Here is a 19,942-nt window from a genome sequence, read left to right as displayed (position 1 = left end):
CATTCTACAGTCTTTTGGCCTTAGAAGCAAACTGGAAAGGTGAAAAAGCTCAGTAAGTGGTGGTGCCTCATGAACTGACTGGAAATTTTTTTAAAAATTTCATTTTGTACTGTCTTACCTTATTCTATGCAACAGCAATGAACCATTTCTCGATCAGATTGTGATGTACGATGAAAGTGGACCAGTGATGACCAGCTCAGTGATTGAACCAAGAAGAAGCTCCAAAGCACTTCCCAAAGCTAAACTCGCACCAAAAAAGGGTCATGGTCACTGTTTGGTGATATGTTGCTGGTCTGAATCCTAGTGAAACCAATACATCTGAGAAGTATGCTTAACAAATCGATGACATGCACTAAAAACTGCAATGCCTGCAGCTGGCATTGGTCAACAGAAAGAGCCCTATTCTCCACAACAATGCCCGAATGCATGTTGCACAACCAATTCTTCAAAAATTGAATGAATCATGCTATGAAGTTTTGCCTCATCCGCCATATTCACTGACCTCTCACCAACTGGCTACTACTTCTTCAAGCATCTCAACAACTTTTTGCAGGGAAAACACTTCTGCAACCAGTAGGATGCAGAAAATGCTTTCCAAGAGTTTGTCAAATCCCAAAGTAGAGATTTTTATGCTACAGGAATAGACAAACATTTCTCATTGGCAAAAATGTGTTGCCTATAATGGTTCTTATTTTGATTAATAAAGTTGTGTTTGAGCCTAGTTACAATGATTGAAAATTCACAGTCCAAAAATGTAATTACCTTTGCACCAACCTCATAAATTTTTAATTATATTTATTTTTAATTAATTTAGATTTGAATAACCACATGTAGCTAGTGGCTACTGTATTTGGGTTCCAAAGCCCTACAATCTTTAAATGCATTAATTCATTTAGTATTCATGACAATGCAGAGACTTTTGTAGAGTTAGAGATGAGGAGATCAGGTTTCTCAGAGGTTACCTAAGACTTCACAGCTTGTCTGAAGCAGAGCTAGGCTTTAAAGGTTAAATCCTTGGGTAATCTGGTTGCAGGGGCTCTGCTGGCACCTCCTTTGTGTCAATCTCAATAACAAGTCCCACAGGCAAGGGGTCAAGCTGACATGTCTGTGTTTTTCTTGCATGGAAGCTGAGAAAGTGAATTTCTGGTTCCTGCCCTAGTGAGGTATCACTCATAAAGTGGAAAATTCCCAAAACAAAGGAAAGTTTCCTAGATTCTCAACCAGTGAGTTTGGCCACTCAGCCTCTGTATGCACTTTCCTTCCAGACTTAAACTTGCTAACAGTGCAACAATAGGAAATTGCTCCATTCTAACATGTTGCAGCTCTCTCATAAAAGTGAAAAATATGCTCTCTCTTTCCCCCATACAGCATTTTAAGTGTCTGTTTCCAAGTCTAGGATATTTGGGGCACACTTATTCCTTTACGTCCCTGCTGTTCCCTTATGGTCCTTTGTAACTAGTGAGCCACCAGCTTACTTTTTATAAAATAGGAACAGGAAAAGAAAGGAAGAAATTAGTTAAAAACATAAATTTGTACATGGCAGACCAAGGAAGAAATATGACTGGATACTTAGCTTTTGCTATTGATCCTGAACCCATGGTTGGTAATTTAATTCCCTTCTGTAGTACCTGTTGTATATTCTCTTTGCCCTCAATAGACTCTCAAATGATGTAGGTTTTTACGTGACTACAACAGCACTTACTGGGGTAGATGTGTTCTTGGTGATTCTGTCTTTATGGAGTTTCTTTTGACTCTCATTATCTTTAGATAATGACGTGGCAAACCTAGGAGGTAGTCCAGGTTCCAGACACACACCTCCTTTTCCTCACTCTGTAGCAGTAATCCTGTTTACCCTTGGTAATTAAGATTCATTGCCCCAACCAGTTCTGTAACCTCAATTTTTGTCTGTCTGGTCAGTGTCATGAGAAGCTCAAAATTGCTAGGTTGCTGTTTAAGCTCCCAAAATCACTGAAGGCATTGTTGAGTCCCTAGGTGAAATCAGTCTTCTCTTGGATACTAAGACTGTTAGGCCTGCAGAACTCGAGTTGCAGTCATGGGAGAAAAAAAAATGCAAGTCGGTCATTAGGTGTAAGTGAGGGAGGGGAAGATTCACAGCTAATTCAACTTTTGTCCCTTGGTCAGTGTTCTGGTTATTGGAGAAACAGTCTCATATATTATTCACTGGTTACCCGCATGCTGGGGGAAATTAACCTCATGGGGTGTTGTTTCCCCAGCAGCACTGGAACTGGATCTTCAGCAGATGATCTAGCATTTTTAGGGGATCATCTTTCTGGATAATGGGGTACTTGGGAAGCCCAGTATATCCCATTATCATCAACCCATTGCTGTCCTTTTTTTATTTTAAAATCTTGAGTGAGATACCGTAGTGATAAATAAGGCGTTGAATAATTCTGTAGATTTTGACAGAGGCTTAGTGGACAGGAATGCAATTTTATTAAATTCAGAATAAATGTCTTTTCATATGAGAACTAATAAATGACCACTGAAGGTGAAGGATATCTGCTTGAAATCAAGTATGTTTTCATAAAGTTAGGATGAGTTATGAAAGTTCATTTTGAGTTGGCACTTGGAGGCACATACAAAGCAAAATTAAGTTGAAAGGAGGTTTGAATGAGTTGCAGTCATTTGTCACTGACTCAGTATGACCTTGGGCAAGATGCTTAATCACCGTGAACTGCCCATTTCTCACATCTGTCAAATTGGGATAATGATACTTGTGCATAGAAGGCTTTGAACCACTCAGATGAAAGGTTTTGTGCAATTGCAACGTGTTTGTTAATAACAACAGTAAAAATCCTCATCTCACTCTCCCCTCAGCCTGACCTATGTTTAAATTGAGCAGTACATAAAAAGATTGCCTGTGAAATGATGTTCTCAGCATTTATGTTGTTGCATGTTCTCCTAGCATCTAATGCGTTTCCTTCACAGCACTTCTCACAGCTGATGATAGGGTATTTGACTCTTTGAATAGTACTGTTTTCCTCCACTATACCCCAAACCCCAAGAGTCCAGCAGGAACCAGGTTAGTTTGTTTACTAAGGAATCTCCAATGCCTAGCACAGTGCCTGCATGCAGTAGGCATTTGGTAAATATTTATTGAATGGATGAATAAATAGTATAGGTAAATAATGGCTATTTCTATAAGTTCTGCCTAAGAAAGAAAGAAAAAGAAAATAGAGAAGAAAATAAAGCAAACAATAACAAAGCCCAGAAAGGCAAATCAGCATTTTGGTTCCTTCACCCGTCTCCCCACACCACCCGCCCCTCCCCCCCACCATATTTGAATCCTGTAACAAATATGTCATTCATGTTGGTCATAGTCTTATAGTGGGATTGGTGCCATGAGGAATGATTGGAATGATTTTCAACAGCAGAAATGGTTAGTAACAGATGTACACGGATGAGGTTGCCTCATTCAGCTGCCATCTGTGGGACAACTGTCTATTCCAATAGGACGTGTCCATTAGAACTAGACCAATGGCACTTTCCCACAGGTTTAAATTTATTCATTTTCAAATTTTTTCTGAAAGGCTTGAAGAGGGAAAGATGTTTCCATGCCCAGTAATGGTGTATTACAACACCTGGGCAAACTGAGACGTCCATTCAATGTGTCATAATGTTCAACAAGGAAGTGTTCCTTCCCTCTTAGGTGTTTCTGTCAAAAGTCAAACTAAATAATGGCACTAGGAAACTCACTCAACTGCAAATAATTGAGTCCAACAGAGTTCAGTGCAGATTGTGCAATTGACAACAGAAACTGGCCTGAGATGAAGGGTATAATCCATGCTGGTCATCATTAGTGTGTGTGATATATGTGTTGTGGTGGTGGTTTTTTTTTAAAGGTCATGGGCAGTATAGTAAAGTCTCTAGAAAATATAATGTGTCTCCATTGCAGTTAGGTTGTAGTCGGTGAAAGCATAGTGATTCGTAGCCTGGACATGCCTTTCAGTGAAAACTTCTGCAAGCTTTTTTGCTACATATAGGTGGAGACAGGGTTGGCCTATATAAATTTACCCAGTGCATGACCAGTTGGGTTGGTGGTGTGTCGTAAGTTTGGGCCAACCTCCATAAATGTCTCAGCAATTATGCTAAGTGCATATGCTGCCTGGTATCCAGTTGGGACTCTGTAAATATTGGTGAATGAATGTTCTAGGACTAGTTGAGACAGTTCTCTCTGGATTCCCAGCATGAAAGTAGGTCCCACAACCTTAGATCATGAATTGGAACTTGGAATAGTTAGCATACTGAGCAGAACACAAAGCATGTTGCTTATCACCACTGTGTACCCATGATAAACTTCTCAAGGCTGTGTGATATCCAAAATATAAATCATCAGGTATATGTTCTTTTGGAAGCCAGACATCTAACAGTGGCTGTTTTGAAGAGAGTAAATCCGTCTTGAGTCTTTGTTCAGTTACAAGAATGACTAATTTTATACTAGATTCTCACATGATTCAAAAGTGTGTGAATGACTCAGCCCATTAATATCCTTCACTCCTGTGATCTCTTCCAGTGAAATAATAGCTATAAGGCAATAATGATGATTGGAGAAGGAGACCTTGACTTTGCCCTGTAGCAATAAAATGATACACTTTGAGTAATTGCATATGTGTACAATATTGTTTGAAAGAAATGAAGTGTGTGATCATCATATAAATATTATAAATTTTTGTTTAAAGCATGCTGAAAATAATACGTAGTTTCAGTATGGGTAAAGACCACAAGTTTGCCTTTTGTTCCTACCTTTATTTCTTTTTCTGAAACGAGCCTCTGTTCATAGGGACAAGCCACCAGAGATCTGACTTCATTGTTACAGTCAGCTCCTTAATTGCCTTCCCTGGCTGACATAGGACAAATACTAAAGTCACAGGAATGTTGGGTTCCAATTAAATGTAGCTAGACGTTCTCAAGTGCTTTTGAACTCAAGCTGAGCAGTTAGTTGGAGAGTCTCTGGAACATTTGGCAACGTGTGTTTTGTCTTCACTGCTCCATCATTTTGAAACAATTCATTCAACAAAAATCTGTGTATTTTGAAGTCAGCACTTTGTGCATATCTCGCTCTTGCTAAAGTCCCCAGTGACCCAGTCAGCGAGTCCAACGGACACTTCTCAGTCCTTCTTTAGCTTGACTTCTGTGCAGCATTTGACAGGTCTTGAAACATCCTAGACTTTTGGGACACTGTCTTTTGGTTGTCCTCTTAATTCTTGCACTTTTTATTTCTTGACCCTTTGAACTACCCCATAAATTCACTATTCTCCAGAGTTCTTGCCTTACTCTTTTTTTTTTTTTTTTGGTTTCTGTTTATTTCCTCTCCTTGGTAATCCCATTCATTTCCAGGTTTCCATTAAAATCCATGCCCTGATTTCTCTATGTGGGTATTCATGTCAGTTTGTGTAGCTGCAGGCCTGGGTATCCAGCTACCCTGGAGATACACATAATGATAATCACAACAATAACACCTACTCCTCACTGACTGTTCTCTGTGATAGACAGCTCAGAAGAGCTGTATTGCTTCATCCCAACTATTCCTGTCCGCAACATCAAGAGGGAAATCCTGTTATTATTTTCTGTCTACAAGTGAGGAAACTAAGGTTAGATGCATTTAGTAACTTTTCTAACATCATTCGGTTAGCAGAAGAGCCTCATTTGTAATCTCGTCTAGAGCCCAAGGTTTTCATTAATACTTGGGATTAGCATGTCAGAATGGAATCCTTTACTTTCCCCTCTCTTCCCCACACTCTCCTTTCCCCATTATTCTCTGTCCTGTTTGAAAGGACCATATTTCATCCCTAAAGTAGATGTATGGGGATTGCACTTGACCCCCAAAGATTGTGGATCACAATAGTACTTTGCTTTTTTGTGTCTAAAATATTGACATCTTGTTTGCATTAATAAGGTTAGGTTAGGTTTCAAATTCCTGGCTTCAGGCTGATAATGTATTGTTTGGTCTCTATGTTGTTTTAAAGACCAGAAGAAAAAAAGACCTCACAGAAGTCTAGATTTGTGACTTGCTGTCACATGGCAGTGGTCCCCCAGAGCTGCGGGCGGCTTCGTCTCCCCCGGGAAGCCACTGCTTCAGCACGGCGCTCGCCACTCCTCTTAGCCTGTACTTCTGGGGGGTTTCCTCAGGTCCGTGCGTGTGCGGCCTGTGGGCACTTAGGACCCCTGGTGAAGACCCCTGTGCTTTGCAGGTGGTTGCCTTCCCTCTCTGGTTTTTGCCCTAGTGCTTGAAGTGAAGTGAAAGTTGCTCAGTCGTGTCCGACTCTTTGTGACCCCGTGGACTATACATACAGTCCATGGAATTCTCCAGGCCAGAATACTGGAGTAGGTAGCCGTCCCCTTCTCTAGGGGATCTTCCCAATCCAGGGGTTGAACCCAGGTCTCCTGCATTGCGGGTGGGTTCTTTACCAGCTGAGTCACCAGGGAAGCCCCTAGTACTTGAAGGATTTCCTCAAATGAAATCTGTTACTTGCTTTCTCTTAGTGTTTCTGATTACGTTCCCCCACTGGTTCCTTCTCAGTCCACAAACATGTTGAAGGCTCTGTGCTAAAGTTGGAAGGAAAGAATTTTAAAAAAAAAATGTTCTGTGCACCAAAGTTAAACACAAACATGGCATATTTAAGTCTTCATGGCATTGACGGCGTTCCCGATGTCTGATTAAGAAGTGAGAGAAACCCAAGGCCCAGAAGGATTGTCCCCAAATCCAGCTTAGGGACCCAGACCCTCTCGGGGTCCATGTTCTTTCTCCTCCATCATGTCAACTGCACTTTAAGCTACTGTTGACGAATAAACAAGTGTCCTTTACTGTCTCTTTCCCGTGATCTGCTTCCCATCTCTTTCTCCTCCCTTGCTGCCAAACTTGATTCACTTGCCCGTACGGTACCCTCTTCTCACATCACTAGAGTAGAATTTGCTGTCTCTGTAATTCACTAGTTCATCAGCGTCCTTTGAGCCCCTGCTGTAACATAGATGGTGTACTGGGCACCATGAACTGATCCTTGCCTGAGAGAAGCTTTGCAGGCTAGTAGGCTGAAACAGATAACTAGTGCCATGCAGTGCACCAGTGCCTGGTGATTAACCCCAGTGGTTGCTTTTTAGCCCGTATCTTCCTTGAGCTCTCCTGCATCATTTTTTCCAAAGGACAGGCATCTCTTAAGGAAATTCTCTCTTTTCTTTTCTTTTTGGACTTGCCTTAACTCCTGGTTTTCTTCTTCACTTTTTTTTTAAGAATTCCTTTTCCATTTCTCTTCTTTTGCTTCACATGCTCTCATTTTAAATGTCTCTCCAGCTGCTTACTAGATCTTTCCACTTAGATGTTGTCCAGATGCTCAGGATTGCCCTTTCTTTCCTCAAGAAAATTTTATTCAGTTAGTTGCTCATATTAAAAATCTTGAAGTCATCATCAGTTTCGTGTCTTCCTCTCACAAAATGACTCAGTAATTCTGCTTCAAAAATAGCATTAGAATTTGATCAAGTTGCCAGCCTCTCTGCCATTAGTTAGCATAGTCCAGTAACTTCTTTTTCCTTTCCTGTCTTAGTGCATCCTTGATGCTTTAACTACAGCAATCTATTTTTTTTTTTAAGAAAGAAAATTGTCATGGTGTTTTCACTTTATTCGTTAGAGTATTTTAATGTCTTTCTCTGCTGCCTATCAGATCAAGCCTCACTTTCATAGCCTGGCTCCCAAAGCTGTTCACCATTTACTCCTTATCAGCTTTTCTGGTCTTCTCTCCTGTTTAGCTACACAGAGAAGGCACTCACTTGATAAGTAGATGCTACTTAAAAACATGACCTTTTCTTTCCAGGACAATATTAAATTCCCATTCTGTTAAGTACAGTGTCTGCTAAGTTTACTTCTTGGTTTGTTTCTGTAAAAATTATAATGGCATAAAGATTAACAGTCTGTAGGCTATTTTCAAAATTCTCTCTTAAAATTTCTTTAACCCAGTGTATGAACTGAATTGTGTTCTCCCAACATTCATATGTTGAAGGCCTAATCTCTTGTATCTCAGAATGTGTTTGGACATAGGGTCTTTAAAATAATCAAAGGTAAAATGAGGTCATTGGGGTGCTTCCTTTTAATGTGGTGACTGGTGTCCTTTCAAGGGAAGAATATTTGGACACAGACACGTACAGAGAGGAGACCGCGTCACAGGGAGAAGACGGCCCTCTACAGATCAACCCTGCTTGGTCTGAGATTGGTCACCTTGGTCTCAGATTCCTAGCCTCCAGAACTGTGAGAAAATACACTTCTGTGGTTTAACCCATCTAGGTAGTGTTACTCTGCTATGACAGCCTTACCAGACTAGTACACCCAGTGACTTAAAACTCAGGTTTTAAGTCTTGTACCCAGGCAGTTTATCCTTAGGAGAAGGGTGGACTAAGGCTCTAATAGAGCCTGTCCTCCCCTTCAGACTTCTTGGCGGTATTTTTATGTTTGTCCTAGAAAAAGAGGGCCATCCTTACTTTTTTCAGACTAGGTAACTATGATCAACCAACAACTCAAAGAATGGCTTTTTTCTTTCCTCATCTGGGATTCTGTATCTCTTTATCTTGAGGATACAAACAATGCAAGAAACCATTAAAAAATAGAATTAATCCCTATTTATTCCATTGATTTAAAGAGATAACGAGTTTAATATTTTCCAGGCTCTCAGTTTGAGAGCTGGAGTACAGTAAGTTCTCTTTGCAGTGGATAGCTATGCCAACTCCAGCATCAAGTTTCCAGAGAAGGTATTTGCTGCAGTGAAATTGTGTGCTTTACAGCAGTTCTCTGGAGGTTCTGGCTGTGGGGGAAGAAAGCACTCTGAATCGCTAAATCTGATGTATTCAGGTTTTCCTAGTCATACTTCAAATTGCTGCATTGTCAACTCCAAAATGCCTCCATCGCCTGCCCCCACACTTTTCTACCCAGCTCCTCAGCAGTGGTTGTATTTGATCTGGGGAGATTAAGTATGTTGAGTGGGTTGGAGACTTTGTTGGAAACTGCATTTACTGATATCTGCTCAGATTAGCTCTTTTCTGATCATGGAAGATTAAATAATAATTTCATACTAACCAAAGACCTTAAGAAGCTTCACATGTATGCTTTTATTTTATAAATCCAGAAAGGGAACCCCTTGTTCTTTTCTAAGAACTCATCATTTATTTTCTGTGTCTGCTCTGAGCCCTCTTCTTGCCACAACCTTGAACTTGTCTCATCTTGCTCTCTCCAGTGCAGGGCTGGAGAGTAGCTAGTCACTGGGTAGAAGCCCTCTTACTTTTGTGATATTGGGCATCATTCAATTGATTGTCTTTGTACCTTCTTGTTTCCAAACTGAGCTTTATTGTTTAGCCTTATAGGACTTATTTTAAATGTTTAATTACATATAACTTGTCACTAAAGCCTTGCCATGATTTTCACACCTCTCTGATGATGGATCCAGCACTGGTTGAGCTTCATCAGTACAATGAGAACACAGTCAGTTCCTATACTCTTGTACTTTACATATAGATTTAGATATTTTGATTTCACACTTAATTTTCATTTTTGATTTGTCTAATGCATGGCATGCATAGCAATTAAACAATAGAAGAGTATCTAATTCTTTTGTCCATGACAGAAGATAATCAAAGCAGAGGACTTACAGATAATCTTTCAACTTTGAATGGTAAAATATGATGCTTTCAACATTTATGCATGTTTGAAAATTTTATAATAAAATATTGGGAAGGGGGAAGAATAAAGATTGAGAGGTTAGCCTTGAACAGAATAGGGGCACTTACTCCTGATGACCGCAGATGGTGGAAGTTCTCCACTCATTTTGTGAAGGAGGAGCCAGTCTCACCTGCCGGGGCCAAGGACCAGAGAAGAGGAGTGCTGGAGAGAATGCAGGACAGACTCGAGAGGAAGGAGAGGGGACCGCACAGACCTAAATGAAAAGAAGGCGCCGTCATGCCCGGGTTCCGGTGAAGGTGGAGGACACAGTTGCACAGTAGTTGTCTGGACACGGCAAGCCAGCAGGGCAATGAAGGGATAGTGTAAGAAGCCGAAGGGTAGATGGGGTAAATGAGTTTCTCTGCTCTTCACTAGCAGTCTGTGTCTGAAACAGGGCCCTGTCTCCCTGGTTCTCTGTTGAAGGAAATTCTGTTTTCTATCTCTATATTTTTATTTGAGTAAAATGAGAGAAAAATACTGTTACAAGACTGTGTCATTGTTAACATTTAACTACAGTAATTTTGTCGTCCTCCTCAGGTAAAAGAAGAACGTTCAGAGAAAATACCTGATCTAAAATTATTAGTGGAGAAGAAGTTTTTGGCTTTACAGAATAAGAATTCCGATGCAGACTTTCAAAATAACGAAAAATTTGTCCAATTTAAACAACAGCTGAAAGAACTAAAGAAGCAATGTAAGTCAGCATGCTTTGCTTTGGTTTGGCTTTTTCAAATTAGGGAACTGACTGGATGAACAGTCCAAGAAAACTGATTTTTATAGAGTTTGCTTATCTGCTTGGCTTGATCTTCTTTCTAAATCGCTTTTTCATTGTTGTTGCAATTCTGTATTTTGTCTAACTTTTGGTTCAAATCAGCCTGTCCATTTCTGAAAGCCAAAGGTTTCCACAAAGTGCTAAGAAAATTCCCCAGCAGGTAGAGAAAGTTACACTGTTATTGTCCCACTGCTGGGGAAGAAATTGGGAAAATAAAACTAAAAGCTATTTTATTAAAATAGCAAAGGTATTTTTCAAATTTTAAACTGCTGTGCCAAGCTTTAAAATAACTGTATCTTGATTCTAGTTTTACTGTTTTAGAGTAGTAGGAGCACTGTTTTCTCAAATTTGAGACTAAAATTCTCTTGAGCTCTTCTATCTTGGTGGTTGTATAAATTCTGTGATTTTCATTTTTTTTTCTTTTTTGCCTTCCTAGGAAACTTTATTATACTCAGGTTTTTAATGCACATAATTTTAATTTGAAAATGAGAGTAGAAAAATTATTAGTTATACCCCAAAAATCTTGAAGACAGTATTGGCAGAAATATATGTTTTTTATACAGTGAAGTACGTGTCCTTTTTTCCCTCCCTTTTCTCCCCATATAATCCACATACCAATTTTATGTAATTTTAGTTTTTACACTAGCATTAGTTGTTGTTCTTTAGGTTTGAGGCTCTTTTTATTCCTTAGAGAATTGAAGCAAGTAATTTTTTTCTTAAACTTTGGTTTCATATCGCCTTCATTTGTGTATACATGGGACAGGAATGCATGATATAAGATAAATTTACTTCATGTTCATATTTGTATTTAGCAGAAGGATTCCTATTTTTAAATAGGCCTTCTTTTAAATATAAGCATTTTCTTTAAATTGATGCTGAGATCTCAAAAAATAACTGAGGAAGCAGCTTTACTTTTGTCTATTTTACAAATAACTTAAGTTTCACAATTTGGAATGTTTTGCAATCATGATGAGACTTTTGCTTTTACTGTAAATTTAAATAGTAAGCATTTTCCCCCACATTTCAAATCTATGTGTTTTGTTGTTGTTGTTCTTCATTGAACAGCACAGCTACCAAATCTCTTTAAATTAATTTGTACTGTTTCCCCAGATGGATAACAATTCTCCAAATAGGTAATAATTTGTTAATGCCTTTCTGGTCTAGATGCTAGTGAATTGAAGTTTTTGCTTTGGTCAAAAGAACCAAATGTATTTTATTTTTCTTCTTGGAGACAATAATCACAAATTATGGCAGATTTAGCATCTGATCATAATTCTTGATATTTTTTTTTAGATATTTTATAATACAGATTAAAGGACAAATATTCAAAACCAGAAATTTCTTCCCACTTTGTATTGTTTACAAAGTTATTATTCTATAAGAGAAAACTATAAAGATCTTTAGAATCATATACTCATGTGGAAGTGCCTCCTAATTAACAGTGTGTATTCAACAGAATTATAATTATTGGAATTATAGTATCATTTCTTTAATTCTCTCTAAAATGAAGAATGAGGGAGAGGTTTCCCCAGGCCAGCAGTATACATCATTTGTCTGGACAGTTAAATCTTATTACAGAGTAAATTTATATTTAAGAAAACTTCCCCCCCCCCCCGCCCCCCAAAAAAGAAAACTTCCTTATATAAGGTTTCCTTACATATGGTAACACTAGAATTAAGAGAACTTTCCTTTTGGTAATCTTTTTAAAAGTTTTAAAATATCAAATGGTAGAACAAGCAAAATATTAATACTCTTTTAAGATACTCTGTAAGATGTATAAACTTTACATGCAAAAATGTGATTTTTAGCACATTGTTATTAGGGCTATCAATTAAACTGGTGCCATGCTTCCTGGATTTCATTTCTTTAGATGTAACGCTAGTGAGGATGCTGGTTAGCACCAGGCTTGTCCAGTTTTATGGAGCCAAGTCAAAGAGACTATGATTTATAAAGAAGCTGGTGAATCTGTTTATTTTGAGAGCTGTTCTGAAGGCAAGGAATTACAATAGTAATTTTGTGGGTTGTTTTTTTTTTTTTTGAAAGATTGGAAAAGACAAGCCAGAGAGAGAGATTTGAATCTAGTTACCTATTTTGACAAAGGCTAAAGCATTTTTATGGTCTGCACATAGTAAAAGAGTTCTTTCAATGAAAATCACCCCACATTTTCACCAACTTTATTATACAAGAATGTAAATTGCGTGGGATTACGTTTTACCAAATAAGGATTTAATGAAAGAAAGAAAGGAAGCTCTTAGGCGGGGGGAAATCAAGAAGGAGACTGAAATCAGGAGGTGTGTCTGGTGCCCTGACCTGAGGAGGTGCCCTCATTTCTCAAGGCTCTGCCTACAGCAGTTAATCCTGCTGCAGCTCCACAGCGGGTTCTCAAAGTGACTCGTCTCAAGAACCCCTTACATTCTCAAACTTACTGGGGGCCAGGGGCTTCCCTGGTGGTCCAGTGGTTAAGACTGTGCTTCCGGTGCTGAGGATTGAGGTTTTATCCCTGGTTGATTAGGGAACTAAGATCCTGCGTGCCAGGGGGTGTGGCCAGTTTATATATGTGTGTGTGTGTGTGTATATAAACAGCATATTTTTAAAAATTAGTTTTTATTTTGGGCCCCCAGACAGCTTTTTTTCTTTTCATGGGTTGTAGCTGTTGGCATCTAAATAGAAATCAAAACTGAGGAACTTAAAAAATATTAATCCACTTAAAAATCAATCATAAGTCCATTATATGTTAATATAAAGAACATTATGACATATAACTAGGTATTTTCCAAACAAAGAAAAATTATTGGGAAGAGAGTGGCATTATTTTACATTTTTGCAAATCTTTTCAACTTCTGGCTTAATAGAATGCAGCTGGGTCTTCATATTTGCTTATGCATTTAATCTGTTGTGCATTGTTTTGATTGATGATTGAATTTTTTTATGTGTTTTGGTTGAACCAAAGAAAGTCCAGCTTCACACATAGATAGTTGGACTTGCCGAAAGGATCTTGCAGACCACCTGAAACTCTCACTTTGAAAACCACAGGTTTAGGCCCGGGCTCAGTACGTATGGTCCCACTGGCCAAATCCAGCGTACACCCTGTTTCTCTATGACCTGCAAACTAAGATTTTTTTTTTTTTTAATTGTTGAGGGGGAAAAAAGTCAGGAGAAGAATAATATGTGATGTGAAAATTAAATAATTCAGATTTTTATTAGAATCTAGACACATTCATTCATTTGCATATTGTCTATAGGTGCTTTACATCATAATGGCAGTTTAGTGGTTGCATCAGAGACCATCTGACCCACAAAACTTGTTTTTACTATCTCTTTCCTGAGAACATTTATGACTTTTTTCTAAATGGTAATTAGAAATAAGGGAAGGTATTTTTATTGTTAACTTTAGATTTTTTCCTGTTGCTGCTGCTAAGTCGCTTCAGTCGTGTCCAACTCTGTGCGACCCCATAGACGGCAGCCCACCAGCTCCTCTGTCCCTGGGATTCTCCAGGCAAGAATACTGGAGGGAGTTGCCATTTCCTTCTCCAAAGCATGCCTGCATGCTAAGTCGCTTCAGTCGTGTCTGACTGTGTGTGACCCCATGGACAGCAGCAGCCCACCAAGCTCCTCTGTCCACGGGATTCTCTAGGCAAGAGTACTGGAGTGGGTTGCCATTTCCTTCTCCAAGATTTTTTCCTAAGTACCATGCATTTGTCACCTTGTGTGCCTGCTGTATATGAATCTTTGCAGCTGGTGCTCTGAGATCAAAATAAGGCAGATTTCCAGGACCTGGAAAAGATAAAATATACAATTCTAGTAGAGCCATGAAAGCAAATATCCAAACAAAAGCAAAGACAAAATGTCAAAAACAGGTATTATACAAGTGGGCCTTAATGGAGAGAACAGGAATGCAGATTTTATCTGTGTTGGTTGATAGGGGTTGCCTGGAACTATGTGTTCAAAATGCTTTGGAGGCTGGGTTCAGGCCTAGCAAGAAAGAGTGTGCTGAAGGATTGTGGGAAAAGAAGAGAGACAGTGCAGATATCTGGTATTTACCATCTTTAGAATATAACAGCAGCAGATGAATTACGCTCATTTGAGGATAGGCTTACCCTAAAGGTCACATACTTCAGTTGTACACAGTAAGGTTTTTTAGTAGTTATTTTTGTCTTGCAATATTGCCTGGCATTCGATCCATCTTCTTTGGACAAATTGTTTTATGTGTGGGTACCCAGTGTCCTAAGTATTAGAGATACTATGCCTGCCTCAACTTCCTAGGATTATTACGAAGGTTAAATGAGATAGTAGATCTTTGCAAACTCTGAAAGTTTGCTTTACATTTAAGTTATTATTGAGAAAAAGCTAGTAAAGCATAGTGGAAAGAATGTGAGTTTAGTAGCCAGAAGACCTGGATTTGAGTCAAAAAATAAGTAGCCTGATCTCCGTACCAGTACCACCCATTTTTCTGAGGGCTAATTCTTAGAGTCGTACAAATCAAGATTGTGATTGAAGATAATTTTTATATTTGGTGGCAGTGATGATAAATGAGCCAGCAAATAATTTTCACAGAAGAGAATTCTGTTCCCCTAAATGGTAATCATGGTCTTACTAACCCAAGTTGCAAAATAAACAATATGACTTGGTTTAGGGCAGACAGAACCAGGCCTAGTTGGATGAAATTATTTTAACTTACCTGAACAATATATTCATATTGTAATATTCTCTCTTCCTTGTCTCTTTTACTTAAACAGTTTACACTACTGCAACTCATGGTTTCCTGTGATTTTAATGTCAGGAGAACTTAATTAGAATATGCAGACATCTCTGTATAAATGGGCTTCCCTGGTAGCTCAGCTGGTAAAGAATCTGCCTGCAATGCCAGAGACCCCAGTTCAATTCCTGGGTCGGGAAGATCGCTGGAGAAGGGATCAGCTACCCACTCCAGTATTCTTAGGTTTCCCTGGTGCTCAGACGGTATAGAATACACGTGTAATGCAGGAGACCTGGGTTCAATCCCTGGGTTGGAAAGATCCCCTGGAGAAGGGAATGGCAACCCCCTCCAGTATTCTGGCCTGGAGAATTCCATGGGGTTGCAGAGAGTCAGACACGACTTTCACTTTCTGTATAAACACTTTGTCAAGTTATCAAGTAATTTTTCTGATGTCCTTTATTCACTTACCAATTATATAATTAGGAGGCATCAAAAGTTTTAGTATAGGTCAGCAAGGCAGAAATTGAGGGCATTTGACAATAGTTCATACTTAGAATCCTTTACAATTTAAAAGCTTCACTTTGTTGTCAAAATAGAATTTACTGTGAATCTGAGAGCTTTAGTATTAAATAATAGGAAATGTAATTTTGATGGTACCTTTAAATGTTAAAAGAGCATGTCTTTTTTTAATGCAAATTTGCTAATCTGAAGATGTTCACCACAAATTTAACAGTATATTTAGGTCATATATGAGATACGCAGAATACAAGATGCAGAGATAATTGAATTCATGTGTGAAACTCAGAAGTCAATTTAAGTGATACATATATCTGGACACAAAACTCATTATCACTTCTCCTAATACCATTTTTCTGTGTGTGTGTGTGTACACACACATAACATAGGAATTCACACTATAATCTTATATGGGTTTAGAAAATAACTGTGTACCATCACTTGAAACATGCTCATTATAGAGCTCAAAACTGATAAAATAGGGAGTAGCCATTCACTTCACAAAAGGATTTGCTCAAAGATTCGGTTAGATAGGGAGTTGCTTAGGAATACTAGAATACCTATATTGTTCCTTGTGGGTTGCTTACCCCATCCTTCATCATCTGTTCAAAGCCACAGTCATTCCACATGAGCAGGGCCTTCTGTGTTTTGCCTACTGCTGTGTTCCTGGAGGTCTAGGTACCTGGTATGTGTGGCACAGGTCCTTGATGGTCACAGGAGTCCTCAGGATCACTGCCATATACTTGAGACCTTGTGCTTGTCGCTCAGTTGTGTCTCTTTGCAACCCCACAAACTGTAGCCCGCCAGGCCCCTCTGTCCATGGAATTTCCCAGACAAGAATGCTAGAGCAGGTTGCCGTTTCCTGCTCCAGGGAATCTTCCCGACCCACGGACTGAACCCGTGTCTCCTGCATTGGCAGGCGGATTCTGGGAAGCCCACCCAAGAGCTTATGCCCTGCCCAGAGGAGATGCCGGCAACCTGGCCAATCCCTGCTGCTATGAGGGAGGGTTGACACAGTGTTACCAGATCTTTAGGTTATTGGGAAAACCCAGAAGTTTAGCTGGTTGTTTTTCAGTTACTAAATTGTTGAAACACTGTGCAAACAGAACTGTCAGTTTGTGAGCTTTGATTTTGCCTTCTTATAATACCATTTTTCAGTGCCTTGTTAAGCACTTAACAGGGGAGATCAGTATTAATTTGGCCAATTAACAGTAGATTATGATTTCTTCAGCGACAGGGATGCTTTTATTTCAAGATAGTTCAAAGTAAGGCCAGAGTATGCATTTCATGCCATTTGGGAATGTGGAGTAGGAACCCAGTGGATTCTGTTGAAAAGCACGTGGAGATTTTATGTTGAGGGGCCAAGTAGGGGAATCCCTACACCGGTTGCAGATGAACAGTGGAGTTTTAGAGAAGATTAGCTCTTTTGAGGATTGGAAAGGTGTATGTGAGTTTTGACGCCTACTGGAAGGAGAGAGGTGAGGAAGAAGCAAAGCAGGTGCTTAGAAATATGTTGAATACATTTAAACTACAACAGGTGTTGACCAACCTGACTTAATGCTGATCCCCTTCAACCTATAAATCTCTTTGTCGTGCAATATAACTGTCTATCCAAACAACATGTATTGCTGGCCTGCAATTAACCAAAGCCCAAGACCCTTTTTCTCATTCATCTCTGTGTTCCTTTTTTCCTTATCTAATTAGAGCTCAGGTAATATTTATTCAACAGAATTACTCAACTAGAAAAAGAGGGTCAGAATCTAGTTAAGGTAGTCTGATGGTAAAATGTCTTTTCCCTTCAATACTGTGCCATCAGTAGAGAAAAAAAGAAGAGGAAGAAAATTGGCATACATGGCTTTGGGATCTAAAATCAGCAGCAGAGGGTTAACAACTATATTGTCTTTGACAGTCCTTTATTTTTTTAACTACTCAGAAAAGACAACATACATGATTCTGTGTTATAACCTGTTACAGTGATATGTTGGTGTAAATATATCGTCTGTGTAGCAATACATAGTTTTTAACACCACAGCAGCATTATACTCAGGAATTGATGCTCACTTATATATGACTGCTTAGAACATTTAAGCAAACTTATAAAAGTCTAAGCTTGCTCGCTCTTCTATAGACAGTTTTATCATCTCTGTGGCCCTTAGTTGATCTTCATTTTTTCTTTAATATTGATGACACCATCACCATTCATTTGCTGGATGCCCACTGATTGTTGGGAAATGCTATTAAGTCATAAGTTTCACAACAGAGATTGACTTTTCCACAGTGGATTACATCCCTGGCCTGAGGACTCATGCTCATTGAGTGAAATTTACGCCTTGAGCAAATGTTTTATTCTTTGTGTATTTGCCTCTCTCCTTCTTCCTCTTTGAGTCATTCTGTCTGATTCTTTTGTGGCTCTTTCCTCCCTTCTGCTTTCTTTGTGTTTCCCACCCAGATGGTTTCTCTTTCCTGTAGGTCTTTACTTACATCAGGGGTAGCTAAGTGCTACCATTCCTGTCTTAATGATGAAGCAGCTTCCGAGAGATTAAGTGATATGCCCAGGGTTACAAAGCTTGTAAACAGTGGAACCAGATGACAAGAGATGCCAAGGGGAGAGAAAGTATTAGAAAGAGATGTAACTATCCTCTCTCTTCTGTTTCATAAAGTTATTTCCTAGGAAGTTTTACACTTTAAAGCAGATTTGGGGTTCAGTTTAGTTCAGTTGCTCAGTTGTGTCCAACTCTTTGCAACCTCATGGATTCTAGGACATCAGGCTTCCCTGTCCATCACCAGCTCCCGGAACTTGCTCAAATTCATGTCCATCGAGTCGGTGAAACCATCCAACCATCTCATCCTCTCGTCCCCTTCTCCTCCTGCCTTCAGTCTTTCCAGCATTAGGATCTCTTCTAAGGAGTCAGTTCTTCGCATCAGGTGGCCAAAGTATTGGAGCTTCAGCTTCAGCATCAGCCCTTCCAATGAATATTCAGGACTGATTTCCTTTAGGGTTGACTGGTTTGATCTCCTTGCAGTCCAAGGGACTCTCAAGAGCTAGCGAAACTAATTCAGATCAGATTGATTCTGTTGTGGTGGAGTTTTAATCAGGGCATTAAGCTATCAGGGAGCTCTTTGGGAGTGAAAAATTGGCTTTTCTACATGCGTGTGGTAATAAGCAATAAAAGATGCCCGTATACTCCACCTTCACTCTAGAGTTTCCCCTAGTCTTTTAGGAAAATAGTATTAATAGAAGTAATAACCAGGCTTTGTACAATGACTACTACATGTGGTACTTAATCAGTGCTAGTTGAATTATTAATGCACAGGCATTGTTTGAGGGCTTGCCTATAAAAGGTATTTGTATACTTTATATACATTATTATTTATTTCTCACAATTCTACAACACCTATACCCATATTATAAATTAGAAAATATGCAGAGAGAGGTAAGATGACTTCCCTAAGGTCATAATGCTGAAATTCAAACCCAGGTTTAGGTGACACCAGAGTTCATGTTCTTTCCCTTGTATACCACACCAACTCTTGAAGACCTTTCCATGTTTTTTTTTTTCCCCCTCTTCTCTGAATTCAAGCATTTCATACATCTCTTTAAAAATTGATGTGTCCTGGGACTCTCAAGTAGTGAACAGTGAACCCAGATTGTGAATCTCTGTTGATGCCCTCTGTGATGTTGGTGGAATCTGCTTCATCTGGCTGAGACCCTCTTGCTTCGTTGTGTTTAGAGATCAGGGAGTAGGGTTCGTATCAGGCCTTATACAATAGTACTTTGTGTGAGCTGATACTGCTTTCAAAGCAGCCCCTAGAGAATCACATTGTAGCTGAGCCCATTTTATAAAGAAGTGAGACTCAAAAGGCGAATAGTTTGGTCAAGTTCACAAAGTAAGTTACAGAGTGAAACTGAGTCCTCCTTTTCTAGATCCCATGGTTTTGGCAATACATTCAGTAAATAGTGCATGAGAATGCCTTTTCCGGTGTGAATAGTTGCCATGCTAGGGAGGAAGGAATAGGATGTTTATTACACCACAAGTTTAGAATAAATTCCATGAAATGTACTTCAAGCATAACAATAGTAATCCCATGCACATCGATCATCCCTTTTAATCTTTGTGGCATCCACGTGCCGGTGAGGAAAGTGTGGAAAATGCAGGTTCTGTTTTTAGCAGACTGGTTCCTGGAGGTGACATATTTACCCAGTGTCTCAGTATCAGGAGATCAGAAGGATAACAAATACATC

General features: G+C 39.3%; 1 protein-coding gene across 3 annotated transcripts in view; it reads left to right on the top strand.

The window, feature by feature from the left end:
• NSMCE2 (NSE2 (MMS21) homolog, SMC5-SMC6 complex SUMO ligase) overlaps nucleotides 1-19,942 on the top strand; it is a 232,104-nt gene that overhangs the window by 65,487 nt on the left and 146,675 nt on the right. For all 3 annotated transcript variants that reach the window (XM_061123215.1, XM_061123216.1, XM_061123217.1), the window contains one exon: nucleotides 10,256-10,409. In XM_061123215.1, coding sequence (XP_060979198.1) covers nucleotides 10,256-10,409 — 154 coding nt within the window. The remainder of the gene's footprint in view (nucleotides 1-10,255; nucleotides 10,410-19,942) is intronic.

Source organism: Dama dama, chromosome 21 (genome assembly GCF_033118175.1).
Source record: "Dama dama isolate Ldn47 chromosome 21, ASM3311817v1, whole genome shotgun sequence".
Classification (NCBI taxonomy): Eukaryota; Metazoa; Chordata; class Mammalia; order Artiodactyla; family Cervidae; genus Dama; species Dama dama.
The sequence above is the reverse complement of the archived record's forward strand: the minus strand, read 5'-3'. Positions and strand labels throughout refer to the sequence as shown.